This window comes from Cyanistes caeruleus, chromosome 3 (assembly GCF_971803275.1).
Source record: "Cyanistes caeruleus chromosome 3, bCyaCae1.hap1.1, whole genome shotgun sequence".
In the NCBI taxonomy this organism is placed as follows: domain Eukaryota; kingdom Metazoa; phylum Chordata; class Aves; order Passeriformes; family Paridae; genus Cyanistes; species Cyanistes caeruleus.
Window position 1 is genome coordinate 88186279 of NC_141703.1, and position 17995 is coordinate 88204273.

Genomic DNA, 17995 nt, shown 5'->3' on the forward strand with positions numbered 1-17995 from the left:
TCACCATCTCACACAGGTAGGATCTGAGACAAAAGCTGTGACAACCTGGGAGCAAATTTGAGGAAAAGTAAATTTTGGACTGTCCTAGAAAGTGGAAAGAAAAAGAAAGGAAATTACCTGTTGTGGGTCTGCTACGATCCCTCATTTCTTTCAGTTTCTGCACTTCTTTCTTCAGTGGCTCCTCCAAGTCAGTACAGCTTAGCTGAAGATGTCAGGAAAAGAAGAAATACGTTAGTTAACCTCGTTTTCCTGAAATGCCAGAATTCTCTGTCTTCTACTCCCTGCTTTAGTTGTTAATCCCAATAGCTAACCCTATCTATGGTAATTTGGAAAATGGAATAGTAGACTCTGGCCCCAGTCCTAGAATGACAACTGCCCTAAGTTGCCAGTCTAAGGCTCAGAAGCTCAGGAGAAGGTGCAGCTAAACACAAAAAGCTGCAGACCCATGAAGAGTATTCTAAAGAACTAATTCTGATCCTAAGGAGAGAAACCTCACAGTGGACTCAAACTGCTGTAGGTTTTTACCTCAATCACATCCCTCCTGGTCTTCAGCATAGCTATGAATTTCACCAAGAGGGATGAGTCCAAGAACTCAAAATCTGAACCTGGGAAGACCAGAAAGCTGCCACCTGCAGAGTCAAAGGCTACATTGTCCCTCCCACAAGCCACAGAAATGCTACTGCCCTGGCTATAGCACACTGCAGATATTTAGCCTGCAAGCAGACATCTAATATATCCACCATATTAATTTGATTTACCTTGCTGGAGAAGGGATTGTTGGACAAAAACGCAGCCAGGAGCTGGATCGCATTTTTAACCACTATGACAGACTTGTCTTGGAGCCGCCCCACAGCCAGGGACACTGCAGATTGAAACTGAGTCAAAGGCAGGGCCTAGAACACAACAAGAGCACAGATAAAATTATCAAGAAGGCTCAGAGACTTGGGAAAAGTTTACTGCAGACATATTCATGTACTAAAAAGCACAGATTATAGATTTACAGAAAAGTCTAGGGCTCAGAAGATCTCTGGATATATTCTGGTCCAGCCTCTGAAAACAAGGATTATGGTTGTGCAGGATCCTGTTGAGTCTTGGTATATCTGGTAATTGTGATGTTTTCCTATACCAGTGTGTGAAAAGAGGCTGTATGCTATGCTCTTTTTTCTAGTTTGTCCCGGTAAGAATGAACAACATTTCATTTCCATCCCCCAGTTCCCCCTTTCCTGGGATCTTTGGTCTTTTGGAAGAAATTTCAGACACCACAGCACACAAGGACAACACTTTTCTCCGTTAAAACTTCAGTCTCTGCAAACAAAAAGCAGGGTGGCAGAAATTCCCTCAGAATCAAGCTGGGAAGAGATGACTGAGGCAACACCATTTGCCCAGCAGAAACTTGCCTTGCACTGAACGATGCGGGTGAAGAGCTGCAGCACGCGGCTGCGAACAAAGCTATGGACGTCGCACACGTGGGCCTGCAGTATATCCAGGAACTTGTCTCGAGTACCACGGGCAGCTTCCTCCAGCTGGTCACCGTTCAGCACCTGCACCAGCACTTCTGCCATAGCTGCCAGAATGGCATTTCGCATCATGTAACTCTGCCAAGACAGGAGTTGTTGAACTAAGAACAGACTAAAAGACGTTACTTGATAATACTCAGAGTTTGGGCCTTCCAAATCCCAGGCTTCAGCCCTAAGTGAATTTTTCCAGTATTAATTAGTAAGTATGTATAAAGCTTAATTATATATTAAGCTCGGGTGACCATAGTGTGCCTGCAAGACAAAGTAACCTCTGCTATGAAGACAGGCTGAGAGCTGGTCTTGTTCAGCCTGCAGAAGAGAAGGCTCTGGAAAGGCACCTTCCAGTACCTAAAGGGGGGTATGAGAGAGCTGGAGAGGGACTTTTTACCAGGGCATGCAGTGACAGGGCAAGAGAGAATGGCCTCAAAGCGAAGGTAGGTTTAGATTAAATATATGGAAGAAATTCTTTATTGAGAATGTGGTGAGACACTTGAACAGGTTTCCCAGAGAAGCTGTGGATGTCCCATCCCTAGAATTGTTCAAGGCTGGATGGGGCTTTGCGCCGCCATGGCAGAGGTGTTAATGTCCCTTCCAACCCAAACCCTGCTATCCACGTAAATTCATAGAAGCCAAGAACTGACATGAAAAACACTTACAACAGGTAAAGAAAAGGTAACACAGTGACAAACTCATGAAGTGCTGAAGAACAAGGGACAACAGCAGGGACCTCAGACGAGTAGGCAGTCTCCTGTTCTCTGCCATCTGACAGTGACAACCAGACAGTAGATGTCATGGTTTCTGTTCCCTTTGCATCTTTTAGGTAAGGGCAGAACCTATTCCAACAGAACAGGTTTTGGATACTTGGGCTCTGCAAAAGAGGTTCTGCTTCCAGACAGAAAAACTGGATAGCAGCATCTCCACCATTTGACTTTTCTGGATGGGTGATTTTGCAGAAACATACCTCCCCATCCAAATGAGGCAGGAGAACACTCATGTTGGAGAGCACCAGAGTTGGAATCTGTTCAGCCAGTTCGCTTATAAAAGTAGCATAACCCTTGACTCCAGAAGCCTCACGAGCCAAATCCTGGGGACATTTCTGTCCAATTTCCCTGCACAGAAAGATGAAACAAGGAATGGGGTGCCTCAAGTTGGCTAGGGATAGAAGGATGAGGCTTCAGATATTTCTCTCACCTTAGCAATTCACCCACCAGGCTTTTCAGACCATACTCTTTAGCCCAGAGGCTCACAGCCTGTGCAAACACTGGGGCTACATGTTCAAAGTGCTGCAGCATCTGTGTGATCTTCAGAGTGGCACCTTTCACATGTGAGAAGGAAGAAAGAGGTCAGGGAAAGTAACTGGCAATGGCTTCAGGAAGAAGGCAGAAGAGCAGGAACTCACTGAACATGTGGTCACAGTGAACCAGAGCTGCAGCAAGCAGATGTGTCACAGCCTCCCGAGTGACACGATACCTCTGAAGGCCGATACTTGGATTCTCCAGGATACGGTAGCAGCTTCCTGTCATTAAGCTAAAACCACAGAAGAGAGACATCAAACTTCACTATTACAAACATCATTCTAGCACACCACGTTTCTGCCTGAGTGATTCTCCAATGTCCTCTAAAGATTAGCAAACATCTGAATTTTTGTGGCCTACGTGAGGAGAGGAAGCCATTCCTACACACAATGGTTTTGCCTCGAGCTGTTTTCTCAGTTTCCCAACGATCTGCACCCCACAGAGGGCTGTAATACAATCTTTGATAGATCTATTGTTTAACCTTTTATTCCTCAGAACCAGTCACTCATTCCACAAATACACCCACTCCAATTCATACCTGAAAAACTCTTCTTCCACTGCTAAACCACCCCAAAGCTGACGGAGATCCAGCTGCAGCAGCTGTGTAAGCAGCCGTAAAAGCGGCTCCCTCTCCTCTTCCCACAAGGATCCAGAAGTCTTGGCATGGTTCTTCCTGTTCTAGAAGGGAGATGATATGGTGAGATACATCAGCAGCTTCACAAAACCCCATCACTACCCTGCTTCCTTCAAAACGTAAGAAGTGTGTTAAATTCTACAGCATTAAGAGACACACAGTGAGACGTGTGAGACCACAGGGGGCTTTCCCCCCCCCAATTCTTCTCCCTCAGCTCAGGGCGGCACCAGTGCTTTGTGTGGTTTAAGGATTATACCTGCACCCACTGCCACCATCTCTACCCACAGAAAGGAAACCTTGAGAAAATACTGGCAAACTAAGCCCCAGCCAGAAACTGAAGAATGAAATAGAAAAGTCTGGGTGTCCAAGTCCCTGGTGATGTTTAGACACATGATTGACCCTTTGTCTGCTTTCCATGCACAGTTTCACAGAAGCACCAGTGCTCCACATTATCCCCTGCTCTTGCTAGCGTTACGTTTATATAAACTCAGCTATAAAATCTGATAGATAGTATGGAGTTCAGCAAGCATAAAATTTTATTCTTTTATCATCTTTCCCCCAGTTCCTTCACCTACCTTCCTACCAGGATCTGCCTCCAAACAACTGTTCTTGCAGGTTTCCATTTCAAAGGCATCCATCAGGCCCGTCAGCAAATAGCAGCTCATCTTAAGAGCATTGAGGTGAGCAGCGCGGTCGGCATGGCTCAGCCCAGAGTCACTCAAGATATTAGGAAGTTCATTGGAATGATGGGACACCACTGAGGAGAAGCAGAAAGTCATGAGCACTTCTTGCCAGGTCCCTCAGCCATCCTCTCTTTGGGAGGCTTAGAGCAGTCATCAGATTACCAAAGATGTGTGCTCACATCTCACCAGCTGTAACATGGGCTGCCCCCTGCAACCCAGGCCTGGGGCATGCTGTCTTGTCCTATCCCCACAGCCCTCCTCAGCTCAGAGAAACACTCACTCTGAGCTGATTCGTCCCACAGATGTATTTTCCAGGGACAAGGGCAAGAGGATTTTCTGTCGGTCTGCCCTTACAGCGAACATGCACAACTCAGCATTGTCCACCAAGATTACAGACCCGTATGACAGGAGTGGGCTGAGGGTGCAGCCCAGCTGGACGAGTCACATTAGCCTTTATATCATCACGGAGCTGCCAAGGGAAAACAACCTCTCCTTTAGTCCTGCGTCGGCCGGAAACAGCGGGTACCCACCGTGCATCATCAGCTCCAGGGCATCCTCCTTGACAGCCGTGCCCACGGTTCGGAAGTGGCTGCGGGACAAACACAGGGCGTAAGGGGGGCGAGCAAAGAGCTCCTGGCAGAGGGGCGAGCGCCCGCCCCTGCTCCCCGTCCCTGTCCCGTACTCACTGCAGCACGCTGTACACGCAGTCGAAGTGCTGCAGCACGGCCAGCGCGCCCTGCGCACGGAAGGCGGCCCGGAAAGCTGCGGCAAAACACGGAGAGAGGCGGGGAGAGATGGCCGTGAGACGGCGGCAGGACCGGGCCGACAGGGAAGGGGGTATGGGAACACCTTACCTGCCAGTGCGGGCGGCAGCTCGCGGGTGGGCAGCACCTCCTGCACCACGTAGCGCCCGGGGCCGCCATCCCGCAGCAGATCGGCGGGAGCGAGGGGCAGGTGGAACTCCGGGGCCGCCGCCATGGCCGCCACGGCCCCGGGCGCTCGAAACAGCGCGCGCGAACCGCGCTCGCCCCGCCCCTTCCCGCCACGGGCCTATCAGCGCCCGGCGGCTGCGCCGCGCGCCGACCCTTCGCCCAATCGCCGGCTCCGCTGCCCTCCCGACCGTTGGCGCAGCGTCCCCCGCGCGCCCCTGCGCACCGCGGCGGAAGGGGCGGCCCGGCGGCACCGCCGCTCTTCCCGTCCCGGCCCGGCCCTTCCCCGGGGCTCTGGGGGTCATCGCCATGGCGGTGGCGGCGGCAGCGCTGCTGCTGCGATCGGCGGGCCGGGTCCTGCTGGGCCTTGCCGCTCCCCTGCTCCGCGCTGAGCGGGGCATTAGCAACTGCGGCGGGGCGCGCTGGGCGCCCGTGCGGCCCGGCCTCCCCGTGCCGCTGTCCTCGCCCCTGGCAGGACTCTCCCGGCCCATCTGCATCAAAGAGCCTCCCAAGCGCAAGCCGGTAGATCGGTGGACGAAGAAGCGGGCCTTGTTCGGGGTGTACGATAACGTGGGGATCCTGGGTAAGACACGCACCCCGCCGGCACCTCCCCCGCTCTGCGGCCCCGGGGCAGGAGGGCAGGGAGGCTGGGCTCTCTCACCTGAGGGCTGGCCCCTCTGCCAGCAGCGACAGGGCGGGCGGGATTTGGGAACAGCCTTCTCCAGCGCCTGGCTTCATCTGTCTCTGCTCTGCTGTTCTCAGGCGGCTTCCAGATCCACCCGAAGAATCTCATCATGGGGCCCGTTTGGCTGCGAGGCTGGCGGGGGAACGAGCTGCAGAGGTGCATCCGCAAGAAGCAGATGGTGGGCGATCGGATGTTTGTAGAGGACTATCACAAACTCAACAAGAGGATCCGCTACTTGTACAAGCGCTTCAATCGCACCGGAAAGCACCGCTAGGGAACAGCAGTGGCTTCAGCGTGTGGAATGTAGCTCTGCGGCACTGCAGTCAGAATAAAGCCAGCTTCCACACGATTGAGTTCCCAGTGCTTTCTACAATCTTTGCAGCATATTTCTACCCAATGTCCTGTTGCTGCTCCAGGCCTCAGCTCTTCAGTGTCCCCTCAGTCATTTCTGACATACTTCTTGCAGGCATTTGTTCCAGCCTGTGTCCCTAACCCTCTGGCCCTCTGTTTTTTTGGCCAGGCTTCTAGCATCCTTTCAGTCTCTGAGCCCCAGGTTCACGCATCTTAACGTGACAATTCCAGTATTCTCCAGCTTAGATTTTTCCTCACAGCCAAATTTTTCAAGTTAGTGCCACAAAGTCCTGCTAATATGTCTTTCTGCTCACAGCTTTCCCTCTTGCCCTCCGCTTGTCTGTGGTTAAATGTGAATGATCGAAATTTTAGTTGAAATGCATCAAAACTTGTCTTAAGAATGGGATTTGTCTCATTCTGCACTCACGATGACTTGATCTGCTGCTAATGACAATGACCAAATGGCCTTTTGTTTATAATTTAGGCAGGATTTGCAAAACTAATTCAGGTATTTAAATGTTTTTAGCAATTTTAGCTTCTAGTTTTCCATAACTGTTGCCAGTTCCTTTAGAGGAACAGTTATGGTGAGTCACAGCTGGCATCCCTCTAGTCCCACATCACACCATTGTACACTTGGGAAAAATCCATTAGATGAGCAGGCATTTGCATACCAGTTCTGCCTTGGTCATTAATTTAGCTGCTAAGTCGTTGGGGAGTTACCTGCTGACTTGGTGTGTCTTGCTACCAAGCAATGCTACTCTGTCTCCAAAAGCATTTGGTTGGAAGCAGCAGGGAATGAATGGAAATAATTTTCTTTAGGTCTAAGCCTAAGGCAAGTGAAGGCTGTTTAAACAGCTGAAGTCCACATTCTCAGGAGCAAGATGACAGACCTGTGGGACTTGCCAAAAGATGTTGTGGGTACAGGAAGCTTGCACAGATCCAAGTAGAGAATGAGCAGGCATAGCGAATCCTTGACTGAAAATATGTCGGAAACTGGAAAAATATCTTGTACCCTTTGTCATCTCTTAATGCTTAAGCACCAACCTGGCAAGGGCTCTGTGGCCACTAATTCCATAAAATCATACTTATTTGCAACTGTTATTGGAATGGCCCTCAGACTGCAGTGGAAAGGCTTCCAGGCTACAGAAGCTTCTTTCTCAACTTGTCCCTTCTATTTGAAGGCAGTGTAAAAACCTGGAGTTCTGAAGTCAGTGCTAGTCTGATGCTATCTGCAAATCACCCGTGCCTAGACACAGCACTGCATTATTTTTCACCTTGAACCACAATCTTCTAGTTACCATGCTGTAATCTGTTACATATCTGTCTTGTGTACCTAATAATCTGTGACATCTGACACTAAAATCTTACATCAACGTCCTGCATCACCTTACGGAAGGAAAAGGTAGTGTAGGTGTGAGCCCACACTTGTCACTCTCTACTCACCATGCAAAATTCTGTATGAAGAGTCTTCTTGTTCCAGTACACTCCAGCCCCCTTTTTTGTCCCGAATTGGAGCATCTCCCCTTCTGATCCAGCAGGCTTCTCCAGATGTTTAGATGGAAAAACCCCAAACACATTGCTGTTCTTGGGGCTGCTGTGGGAGCCTCATTTCTCCCAGCAGGCTGCAGAAGCTCCATCGGGACCTGTTCAGCTTCGCTTTCATGACTCGCTGTATGGTGGAAGTGGGCCAGCGACACCATCTCGTAATTGCAAGGACAGCGGCTTAACCAGAGCCAACAGACACACTGCGGAGGTGGCATTTCGGGAGCGCTCCGCAGCCCCCACCACAACGGCGCCAGCCGGGCTGGGCTCCAAGAGGGGAACTGAACGGGGCAGGTAACCACGATCAGGCCCTGCGTGACCTACGCGGAGCGAGGCGGACGCGTTCAGGGCTATCGGGGCCGGCGGGTCCAGCGGCGGGGCCGTGGGTCGGGAGCGGGGCCGTGCGAGCCCCCGGCCCGCTGGGGCGGAGGGAGCGCCGGGCACCCCGGGCCCTCCGCAGGGGGCGGGGCGGGGGCGGGGCGCTGGGAGCTGCTCTCATTGGGCAGCCCCACGGTGGGGCGGGGCTCGACGCACGGCTGTCTGGGGGCGGGGCTAACATTAGGGCCGTCTCCGCAGGGCACGGGTCGCTGATTGGCTGAGGAGGAACTGAGGGGCAGTGCCGAGCTGCCGCTCCCGGCGAAGCAACTTTTGATTGGCTACTGGCTCTGTGGGCGGGGCCCCGCCAGTTATAAGTTGGGGGTCCCTGGGCTCGGGGGGCTGTCGGTGCGGAGTTTTGTGCCGGGTAATCCGCGGTTCTCTCCGGCCTGGCCATGTGAGTGTCCGCCCGACCGGCCGTGGGCGAGCTGCGGTGGGCGCGGCGCGGGGGTGGTGGCTGGAGCGTGAGGGAGGGGGGTCAGTGCAGAGCCCGCGTCCGGGCCGGCGGCTGTGGGGTCGGGTGGCGCATTGCAGCAGCCGCAGGCAGGGCTGCCCACACCGCCCCCGGGCGGTCCTGCTCCCCCGCCGACTGCATGGGTGAGTGGGTGCGTGGGCCGTGCCCCAGCGGTGATGTGTGCGGCCCCAGCTGGAGCCAACCTGGCTGGCGGCCACCACTGCGCCCAGCCCGGTGGCTGCCTGGTCCCCTCGGCGTGCTCCCGCGCTGCCTCCCTGTCTCCCTTCCCACACCTTCCTTCCCCGGCTCCTGGTCACGGCCCTGCGGCCAGGTCGCTGTTCCCCCCGAGAGGCTGCAGTGCTTGGCGCGACCGCACCCGCAAGCTCCTTCGATGAGGGGCTGGTTCTATTCCCGCTGCCCTCTGGGCTTGCCTCTGCTTTAGACTTTTCCACGAGCCCGCCTGTTCCCGATCCGGCGAGATCCAGCGGGGCTGCAGGCTCCCGAGGCTGCTGCCAGCGCTGCTGCAGCCTGGGGTCTCTGGGGTTCGTGTGGATTTGGGAGGTTCTCTCTGGAGTGGCCGAGTTTTCTATTCTTTCATGTGTGTGTTCCCCTAGGTCTGACCCAGCTCAGCAGCCCGCTCCCGGGGCTCCCGAAGGAGGAGCTCCCGAAGGAGGAGCTCCCGAAGGGGCAGCCCCCGCTGGGGGTCCCCCCGGGGCTCCCCCCAACCTGACCAGCAACCGCCGGCTGCAGCAGACGCAGGCCCAAGTGCAGGAGGTCAGTAGCTCTGCCAGCCCTGATGGATGCCTGGACTCTTCTCCCACTGCTCTGCAGCAGCGATGTTCTTGACCCATGTCTGTCGCTGAGGGGGTGGCTCCTTTTGTCATGCCGAAGCCAGAAATGAATTAATGCTCAGTACTCAAAAATAGGGTGGCAAACCTGTTAAAGAGGCTAGAGATTGCTTTATGTTTAAAAGCCACTTAATTCCAGATACGATTTCCAAGGGCCAGCCTTGCTAGTTTTTTTTTGGTTTTTTGGTACCTCGTTATGGTGCATCTCTTATGGAAATAAAGCTGTACAGCATCCAGGCCAGCTCTTAATCCCTGCGGGCTGCTTCGAGGGAATACAGTGTGCAGTGATGTGGGGGAACCCTTGCCTGGCTTCCCGGGATCAGTGTCAGCGGCTTGGCTGCTGACGCGCAGTAGCGCCTTTGTGCCTCTCTGGGGCAGCAACGTGAAGCTCATAAGGTAATTTTGCAGCTCTCGGGGAAGTGAGCGTATGACTCCTCTCGTAAGGAGGGTGGCTTTGGCTTGGTGCTGGAATGGAGAACTCTTAAAAGCAGGTGAGAATGTGAGGCTGAGGACCTGGTTGAAGCGTACTTGAACTGATGTTTTAACAGCGAGTCTTGGATTTTTTTATTTTTTTTTTTTTATTTCAAAGTAGGCAGTGACTTGAAAGGATTTCTTTCTTATCCTGATCTTTTCCCCCTACCTTGTTCATGTTTTTTGTTTGCTAGTATTACAGCATCAGTCATTGGCTAAATTAGTCCTCTTACTTTTTCAACTGTCTTTACCAATGTAACTGCTCCTATTATTCTTCCTTCTGCAGGTAGTTGATATAATGTGTGTAAATGTGGACAAGGTGCTGCAACGAGATGAGAAGCTGTCAGAGCTGGATGACCGGGCAGATGCACTTCAGGCTGGCGCTTCAGTATTTGAAAGTAGTGCAGCAAAACTCAAAAGGAAGTACTGGTGGAAGAACTGCAAGGTGAGTTTCCTAGTGCCATGATCCTCTTGGTCAGGAGGGAACTGAGCTATTCCCCTCCCGAAGGGCTTTTTTGAGTATAGCCGGGGCTTACTAACAGTGTCTAATGCTTAAGATTCTTTCACTGTGGGAAGGCTTTTCTGCCTTGGCTGTCATGCCTTCAGGGCCTGGCTTAGGTTCCCTGGCTGTCAGGAAGCATGGGAATTTGTCAATCTGTTCTGAGTATTGCTCTTGGACAATCTTTTTCTTCAGATGATGATCATGATGGGAGTGATTGGTGCCCTTGTGGTGGTGGTGATTGCAAGTAAGTACCAAGAACCTCAGGCTCAAAGGTGAGGAAACACCAGCTCTAGCTAGAGTACTTTAAACTTTACCTTTTTGTTTTGAGATCTTGAGGGTCTTAGTTGCATAAGTGTCAATTCCAGTCTTTGGGAAAGGGAGGTAGAAGTGCTGGAGCTCCCTCATTTAGTGTGGAAATGGTATGCTTTACCTAGTAATATGAAGAATGGGGAATGCCATCATTGTAGAAATGGGAAATTCTGCCTGTCAAGTCAGGCAGGCATACCTGTAAGTATGAGGGGTTTTACCCTTGAGTGGGTGGGTTGGCAAGTTCCTTCCCTGGTGGGTGGTTTGGAGTTCTCTGAGGGGCCTTTGGTATAACTTGCCCTTTTGTTCTTTCCTTTTTTCTTTTTTCTGTTGCTTTGTCTCCAGTCTACTTTTTTACTTAAATGTAGCTCCTTCAGTCTGCATCCTCCTGTCCCCTATTACCTTGCCTGTCTCTTCTTGCCTCTGAATTTTTCCTTTCCTTCCCTTTCACCTAGCTTCTTCATTGATTTCTTTATTGGTTTTAATTTATCTTCTGTGTAGGACTCTGAGCCGCTTACTAAACATAGGTAGACTTTTCAATAGCTGCTGCAGCTTTAGGGAGCATCCTCTAAGTTTAGAGGAAAGGGAAGTTGAGGAAGAGTGGGTAGCTGTTTGCTCCTGCTCTTCTGCAGGGAACTTCTTGTCTTTACTTTTGGGTGTAAGCTTGTCAAATAGTGCCTGTGTGAACTCTAGTAAAATAAGAATGCCTTAACACAGTGCCTTTTGGGATGAAGGACTTCAGCATGTGAGAGTCTTTAGTGTTCTGTCTAAAAAGACTGGCAGCATGACTTGAGCTTTTCATTGAGCTGCTGATATAAAAGCTAGTTTGTGTTGGCCAGTGGCTGTGAGCCATCTAAGCTACATGTAGTGATGTAGATTTCTCTAGCCATGGAAAGGTGAGCACGTGAAGAAATGATTATTCTGCCTGTCCTTATTTCCAGATGACTTGCTGCCTGAACATGGCCGTTTCAGTTTTTATAAAGGAGGGCCTACATGATTACCTCAGCCAAATGCAACAGGCTAAACACAGTTAAGTGAAAGGAGCATTGTTACTATCTAAAAGGCATGAGTGGGAGTAAAGACTCTCACCACAAGGATCGAATGAACAACAATTAGTCTGGTGGGGAGTGTCAAATATGCCTTTCATCTATGCACACACAAGCCAGGACCCTGTAGCTTCCTACTGTCTTGTAGCTTTCCAGAAGGAAGACTTTGGAGTAGTGGCAGAATGGGAATTGGTGTTTTGCTTTTGTGTCACTGGGGTGAATGTCAAGGAGGCTCACTGCCATAGCAGATAGAGATGAAGGGGCTGGAGGTATTCCAGATGAGACTGAATGAGCTGCACAGCTTTCTGATTAAGAATATCTGCTCTGTTTCTGCTGCCACCAAGCCCTAACTTTCAGCAGGAGTTAGAAAACACTTGAAATATTTAGCTGGGGATTCAAAGGGAAATTGTGCTCTGGGCATGGTTATTGCAAAGTGACATCACATGTCCCATTTTGGCAACTTATGTCTCTAAAGATCTTGCTGATTGAACTGAATCCTCCTGCTTGCAATGGGTTCTCTTGAATTTAGGTCCAGAGTGGTCTCTGAGGGAAGTAAACTTGTGGCTGTGGCTTTCTGTGAGCAGTTCCTTTGTTCTTCTCTATCAAAAGTAACAAGAGTTGTAAGTTGTTTGAATGTGTTGTCAGACATAGGTTAAATGAGCTGCCCTGTTTCTGTAGTCTTCCAAGGAATGTGTATCTTGTCTTTTAACTTTTTTAACAAGCTGAGCTAGACTGGAAAGAGGGTACTCCTTTAATTCAGAAAGCTCTGCCTCTGTTCTAGAATACCTTGGGTTCTGTTTAGGCTTAAGAGGAGGCAGAGAGGACATCACTGGAGTTCCCAGACAGAAAAAAGATGGGAGGAGCAGATGCTTTTTGTTTCATTGGATGTGCTGGGGAAGCCCCTTTGTGCCTCCCAGGGCATCTGGCAAGGGGCTAGGTTTTGCATGCTCACTTCCATGCCCCAGCATTTCATTTGAGTTCATCTCCCTGCAATTCCATTACTCTCCGCCTCAGGGGAGGGCAGAGATGAAGATCTGGAGTGAAGCAGCCCTCATCCCCTGAACACTTCCCTAATTCCCTGCGGAACTGAGATGGGATGGATGGTCAGAAGTTCATCTACTGAAGAGGAGCCAGGGCCTGCTTGTGCTACCTACTGTTCTCATTTTAGGGGGTAGGCTTACAAGCTTGAGGCCCTCAGACCAGCAATTCTCTCAAACTCTTCTAAACAAGCCTTTGGTGCCCCATTCCTCCTGTCTCTCTGGGAGCTGAGGTCCCTCTAGGTTGTCTCTTTCATTTCTTTCTCTTAAGTGTTGTATGTTGCCTCCTCCTCTGCTCCCTTTCCCCTCCTTTGTGTCTCTGTGCACGGGCAAAGCAAATCACCAAGGCCCTCTTAGTAAAAGCAAGGGACTCTGCTGCCCATGGCATCACAGCCACTCATGCACGTGCAGTTTATTTACTTCCTCTATAAACACAACTGTAATCTCCTCTGGCATGTTCTAGAAATCAGCTCATGTACTTTTAATGGTCTCTAAGAAACACAATTCACCACCTTACTGAGTCTGTCTGGTCTGTCAGGGAGTGGGAAGGGGTTGGGATGCCAAACTTGTGGAATTGTTTTGTTTTTGTTTTTTTGTGACTTCCATAGCACACACATACCTGAAGTTCTGTCCCTCAAAGCAGTGGCTGGTTTTCCATTGTAAAATGATGATAGTTCCAGTTGTGCTAGACTGGCTCTGGTAAGTCTGTAACAAGATGTGAGAACCAGCTTGGGATGAGGCTCCCCAAGCCAAGTCTACTTTAAGCCACCAAATGCCCAGCCTCTTTCCTGTTCAGGAGACTGCCTTCTGTGCATTAGTATGTTAGTGTCAGCTCTGGCTCTCAGGCTGTGCTACCTTGAGATTTCAATAACCTCAGATCCTTAATCCCAGAAAACAATTCTCCATTGGTGTTGGAATATAAATTCAGGACCCAAATGAAGACCTCCAAGAGTAGGATGCTGTTCACAACATATCTTGCAGCATGACTGGAATAAAGGTAAGTGCCCCTTTGTTTTGCTTCACTGTACATTTGAAACTCATTAAAAGGAAATGACAGAGCTTTTACCAGTGCAGAGTTAATTTAAAATTAGGTACTTGTGTCCTTATCTGCCCTTACTGCTACAAAAGCTAGCTTGTAAAACAGTTTCCCCGTGGCTTCTGGTTCCCTTATGATCAATCATTGTCCAGTCTTAAACATCACCAAAATCACACCAGAACAATGAACATGCCAGAATTCTCAGTGGTGAATTTGGAGCAAGGCAGCTAGACAAATTCTTCAAAGATGGAAGCCTTCCTGGGAAAGGAGAGTGTCTGGACTGGCTGATGGGTTAAAAGCAGCATGTGCAGTCTAAAATTCCATGCAGTTCAGGCCTGCACAACCTGAATGAGCAAGTCATGCTACAATTCCTGCCAAGTTTTGTGTTGCGTTCCTGTCGGTTCTCAGTCTCATTCATGTAGGGGGATAGGTAAAATGTTTTCTTAGGACAGATGCATTTTTAGACTGTTGATGATGTAGTGTCCAAGTCCCTTGCCAAAGCTGGGGATTCAATGCTTGTTTTCCAAAGCTGGCAGCTGCTCTGGAGTACAGAGCTGGGGCTGAACATACTGCTGAAAATTGCCCCAGGGTTGAGCTCAGTTCATGAGTCATGTTGTGGATGTTTGCAAAGACTTGCATGTCTAGCCATAAATCCTCTGGTAGGCATTGACAATATAATATTCTACTGGAAGCTTTTCTGAGGTGCCATTATGTACTGCATCAGCATTTCTGCTGCTCCTGCACTCTGTTATCCCAGCCAAAACAGGGTTTTAAATGTGCTCCAAAAGCAAGGCCAAGGCTTTGGGAGAATAGTTCTTTATAGGTCTAATTAACAATTCAAGCTCTGCCTTTAAACATGGAACATGCTTAACATGCCCTTGAACTGGAAGAAATTGCCCAGAGAAGCTGTAGATGCTCTGTCTCTGCACGTGTTCAAAGCTGGGTTGGATGACCAGGTTTGAGCAACCTGGTCTAGTGGAAGGTGTCCCAGTCTGTGGCAGGGAGTTGGAGCTAAGATGACCTTTCAGGTCACTTCCAACCCAAACCATTCTGTCCAACATGCAGCTCCCATGTTAATTTCTTCATCCTGATGTCTTCAGATGGGGGAAAAGCCTCAACTGTACTGCTCCTAAATGGATATACCCTAAACTTTCATATTTCAAGATGCCTGAGGCATTGGCTCTGGCCTTTCCTGAGGTGTCTCTGTGCTGGTCAAAGCTTGGTGCAAGCCTTCATCAATGGTGGGGTTTGTTGTCTCAGCTGGAGAGTAACCAAATGATGATGGGGAAGAGAGATTTTTGTTCAGAGCTGGAATGCAGCATCAACACTTTTTTAATGAACCTGGCTTCCTTGGCAAGTGACAGAGGTCCCTGCTCTGATGTATCCACTGGGGCTGGAAGCCTTAACTTGGTGAAGAGAGGTAATAAGGGGGAGGTTTTATCTTTGTTCTAACCTCTAAACAAATAATTGCTTTGAGAGATGTAACAGATAAAGATATAGGTTTTACAAATAGGCAACTCAACCATGTCTGTTAGATACCTAAGCCTCCATACTCCTGATAATCTTTGACCTATTTTTGGCCTGAGATAGAGTGCAACACATATTCAGAACACCCTTACTTGCTCCCCAGGTTTCAAATATGAACAGCCCCATAACGTCCTTTCCTTTAGTGCACAGATCCACTAAATTATTTGTGCAGAGGACAAAATGACCTTTTTATGTTCTTTCCTCAGAAGCTTCTTTTCCAAAAGCCTTTGTGCTATTTTTTAAAACTAAATTTGCCATAAACTTATTAAAAATTTAATAAATAAAGATTATAAGCTCTTTTCAGTTGATTGCTTTTAAGTATGTGCTTGGAAGCTAAAGGCACTTTCCCCTCTTATGCTTACAAGCCCCCTTTAAATATTGCATATTGTTAAAGAACTGTGACTGAATGTGGCTGTGCCTCTGGTATGTTCCTGATCTCTCTGGTTCCCCTGTGTCCTTTCACCAGCAGCACTACTGCCCTTTTAATTTCTTGATGTAACCCTTAGATTTTATTGCACCTGTCCCAAGAGCTTGGTAACCCTTTCTTCAAATTCCTTCTTGGTTTGACCTCAGTCTGTGCAGTCTGTCAAACCTTGATCTATCTGTTCCGCTTCCCTTGAGCCCTCCAGCAAGCAGGGTTTAGTTCTTCTAAACATACAGTTTATTTTCCAAAGTGAAGGTTCTCTCATTCTTTTTTCTAGCTTCCCTAGATACTTATGTTGTACTTCCATGCCTTTCCTCGATTACCTTAATTCTTATGGAAAAACAATTATTTGGACATCTGTTCCCAGTCCAAAGAGATACAACCTCCAGCTGTTCCCTGCATGTTTTCCATGTCCTCAAAATAACACTGCTATGCCTCTAACACACCTTTGACTACTGAGCATTTACATCCCCTCAGCTTTCTCATCTTGTACAAATTCACCCCAGCTCAGACCTTTAATTTGGCTTTTGCAGATCCCCATAGATGCACACTTTCTTTCCTTTTCTCCAATTTTCATTGTCAGTGAAATATTCCCATTTTTTGGGCTCTTACTCCAGCACTGCTGCTCTTGCCTGTTGTTTTCAGCCAGACCAAGCTCACTATACATCTGCTCATTTGTGGTCTTGCCAGCCTACAAGAAATGTAGGGATTATTTCTGGAACAAACACCTTATTTCTCCCAAGATGGCAATTTTTGCACTGATTCACAGGACGGGAAGGGCTAATATATTTACCAATTCGTGTAACTGCTTCTTCACCTTTGCACAGGCTTTTAACTCTGGATTTGCAGCTATCCTGAATGGTGCCATTCATTTGAAAGTCAAAAACCCATATTTTTTTTTTTTTTTTTCATTCTAACACTTTTATGGAACAGATAGAATATGGTTCAAGCTTCCTCCAGGGAATACATCACCACCTTCTGCAGCTGTATTTCTTCATGATGAAGAGAACTTACTGTTTCAAGTAGTTATGCCTCTGATTAACCTTGCTTTAATCACCCACTTAACTGTGTGTGATGCAGCAGGTCTCATCAATTTTATGGTTATTACAAGGTTATTTATGGTTCTGTTATGTGAAGAATTGTGTCTTACTCTTTGGATATTGAGGAAGGATGATTGCTTACCATATGAATCATCGTATGTTTATGGTATACAAAGACTGTTTTAGGTGTTGCACCTGCTCTTTCTCCTTTCTTGATTTGAAGATGGCTTTGTGAAGCAAACAGCTCTGTGTCCAGTGTCAGGTTTTTACTCATTCGTGTGCTAGAAAACACCCAAGGCATCAGTCTGCAGTACTGAATTCATGACCAAGAGCTGGGTGCAGCATCCTAGCTCCTCTATCTGCCTGCCTTTTGTATTTTAATTGTGGCCAAAGTTACCTTCAGCAACTAAACCTAGCTTTTAGCTCTGCCTCTTGGGCAGTGTTTTTACAGAACATGAAAGTACCTTCACAGAGGCAATTTTGAGATTTTATTATTTCCTCATTCTTTTTTACTTCATTTAAAATCAGACACAGAAAATGGATTCTTTCATGTTTGTGGAAGCTCTGATTCTTTTTTTTTTTTAGTGGTGGCCTCCAAGGGAGGAAAACATGTTCCCACACCTCTGAGTGCTTGTTGCAGGCCCTTCCCTCCTGCTGGGCTGCCACCCTTGCTGAAGGACACCCCCTGAATTACATGCTTCTATTCCTAGCAGAGAGACATTACCTTCACTTTCAAACAAGAGTTATCAGCTGAGCACTGGGATAAAATTTGTAAAATCAGGAATATTTGTGCAATAAAGAACATAGCATTTGTTCTGTGAAGAAGAATAAAATCACTCTCTGCTGGGAATTGAACAGTGCATTTAGGCAATCAAGGCAAGAGCAGTACAACCAGCATGTGTTCAGCATCTCAAAGGGAAAAATTAGGCAACAGTTTAGATACTGCAGTAAACTTGTCCAGCTTCCCAAGGGCATTGCATCTACCTTAATTTTAAAAGTAGCTTCAGTTTTTATTTTTTTATGATTAACTAGTTTTTAAATTCAAAAGTGTCTGTTTGCAATGTGATTGGTTACCGGGTTCCACAGGTGTACCTAAACTGCTTAAGTTCTGGTATCTCTGTTTGTCCTGTGAAGTGGATAATCCTGTTTTTAAGGACATCACCCTTGCTCTCTTGATACCCCATAAAGTGAAGTGCAAACACCATTGCAGCAGAAGTCTGAGTATTTGTAAGAAAAGAGTATGGCAAGCTCACTGCAAGAAATGTGTTCTTACACAAAAGCCCCCAAGTTAGT

General features: G+C 48.5%; 2 protein-coding genes and 2 non-coding genes across 10 annotated transcripts in view; 2 read left to right on the plus strand and 2 right to left on the minus strand.

Moving 5' to 3' along the window:
• Positions 1-8098, minus strand: part of NCAPD2 (non-SMC condensin I complex subunit D2) — a 27213-nt gene extending 19115 nt beyond the window's left edge. For 2 of the 7 annotated variants that reach the window (XM_086882770.1, XM_086882769.1), the window contains exons 1-11: positions 5720-8098; positions 4816-4891; positions 4660-4718; positions 4022-4203; positions 3351-3490; positions 2917-3044; positions 2709-2832; positions 2479-2626; positions 1398-1595; positions 759-893; positions 118-202 (exon numbers count right to left, since the gene is read on the minus strand). In XM_086882770.1, coding sequence (XP_086738896.1) covers positions 118-202; positions 759-893; positions 1398-1595; positions 2479-2626; positions 2709-2832; positions 2917-3044; positions 3351-3490; positions 4022-4203; positions 4660-4669 — 1150 coding nt within the window. In that variant the 5' untranslated portion in view covers positions 4670-4718; positions 4816-4891; positions 5720-8098. Of the gene's footprint in view, positions 1-117; positions 203-758; positions 894-1397; positions 1596-2478; positions 2627-2708; positions 2833-2916; positions 3045-3350; positions 3491-4021; positions 4204-4308; positions 4719-4815; positions 4892-4983; positions 5141-5719 lie in introns of those variants that run through there. The other 5 variants (XM_086882765.1, XM_086882764.1, XM_086882768.1 and 2 more) reach the window with 3 other exon arrangements.
• Positions 4278-4599, minus strand: LOC111944222 (small nucleolar RNA U85). Its single transcript, XR_002871220.2, has one exon. It is a non-coding gene; the product is annotated as a small nucleolar RNA U85 (small nucleolar RNA).
• Positions 5368-6017, plus strand: MRPL51 (mitochondrial ribosomal protein L51). Its single transcript, XM_086883797.1, has 2 exons — positions 5368-5641; positions 5821-6017. The coding sequence occupies exons 1-2, from the start codon at positions 5368-5370 to the stop codon at positions 6015-6017; spliced, it is 471 nt and encodes a 156-aa protein (XP_086739923.1).
• Positions 8099-10527: 2429 nt separating the features above from the next.
• LOC111943109 (uncharacterized) lies at positions 10528-12736 on the plus strand. The gene is made up of 2 exons (XR_015284962.1): positions 10528-10558; positions 12653-12736. It is a non-coding gene; the product is annotated as an uncharacterized LOC111943109 (transcript).
• The last annotated feature ends 5259 nt before the right edge of the window (positions 12737-17995 follow it).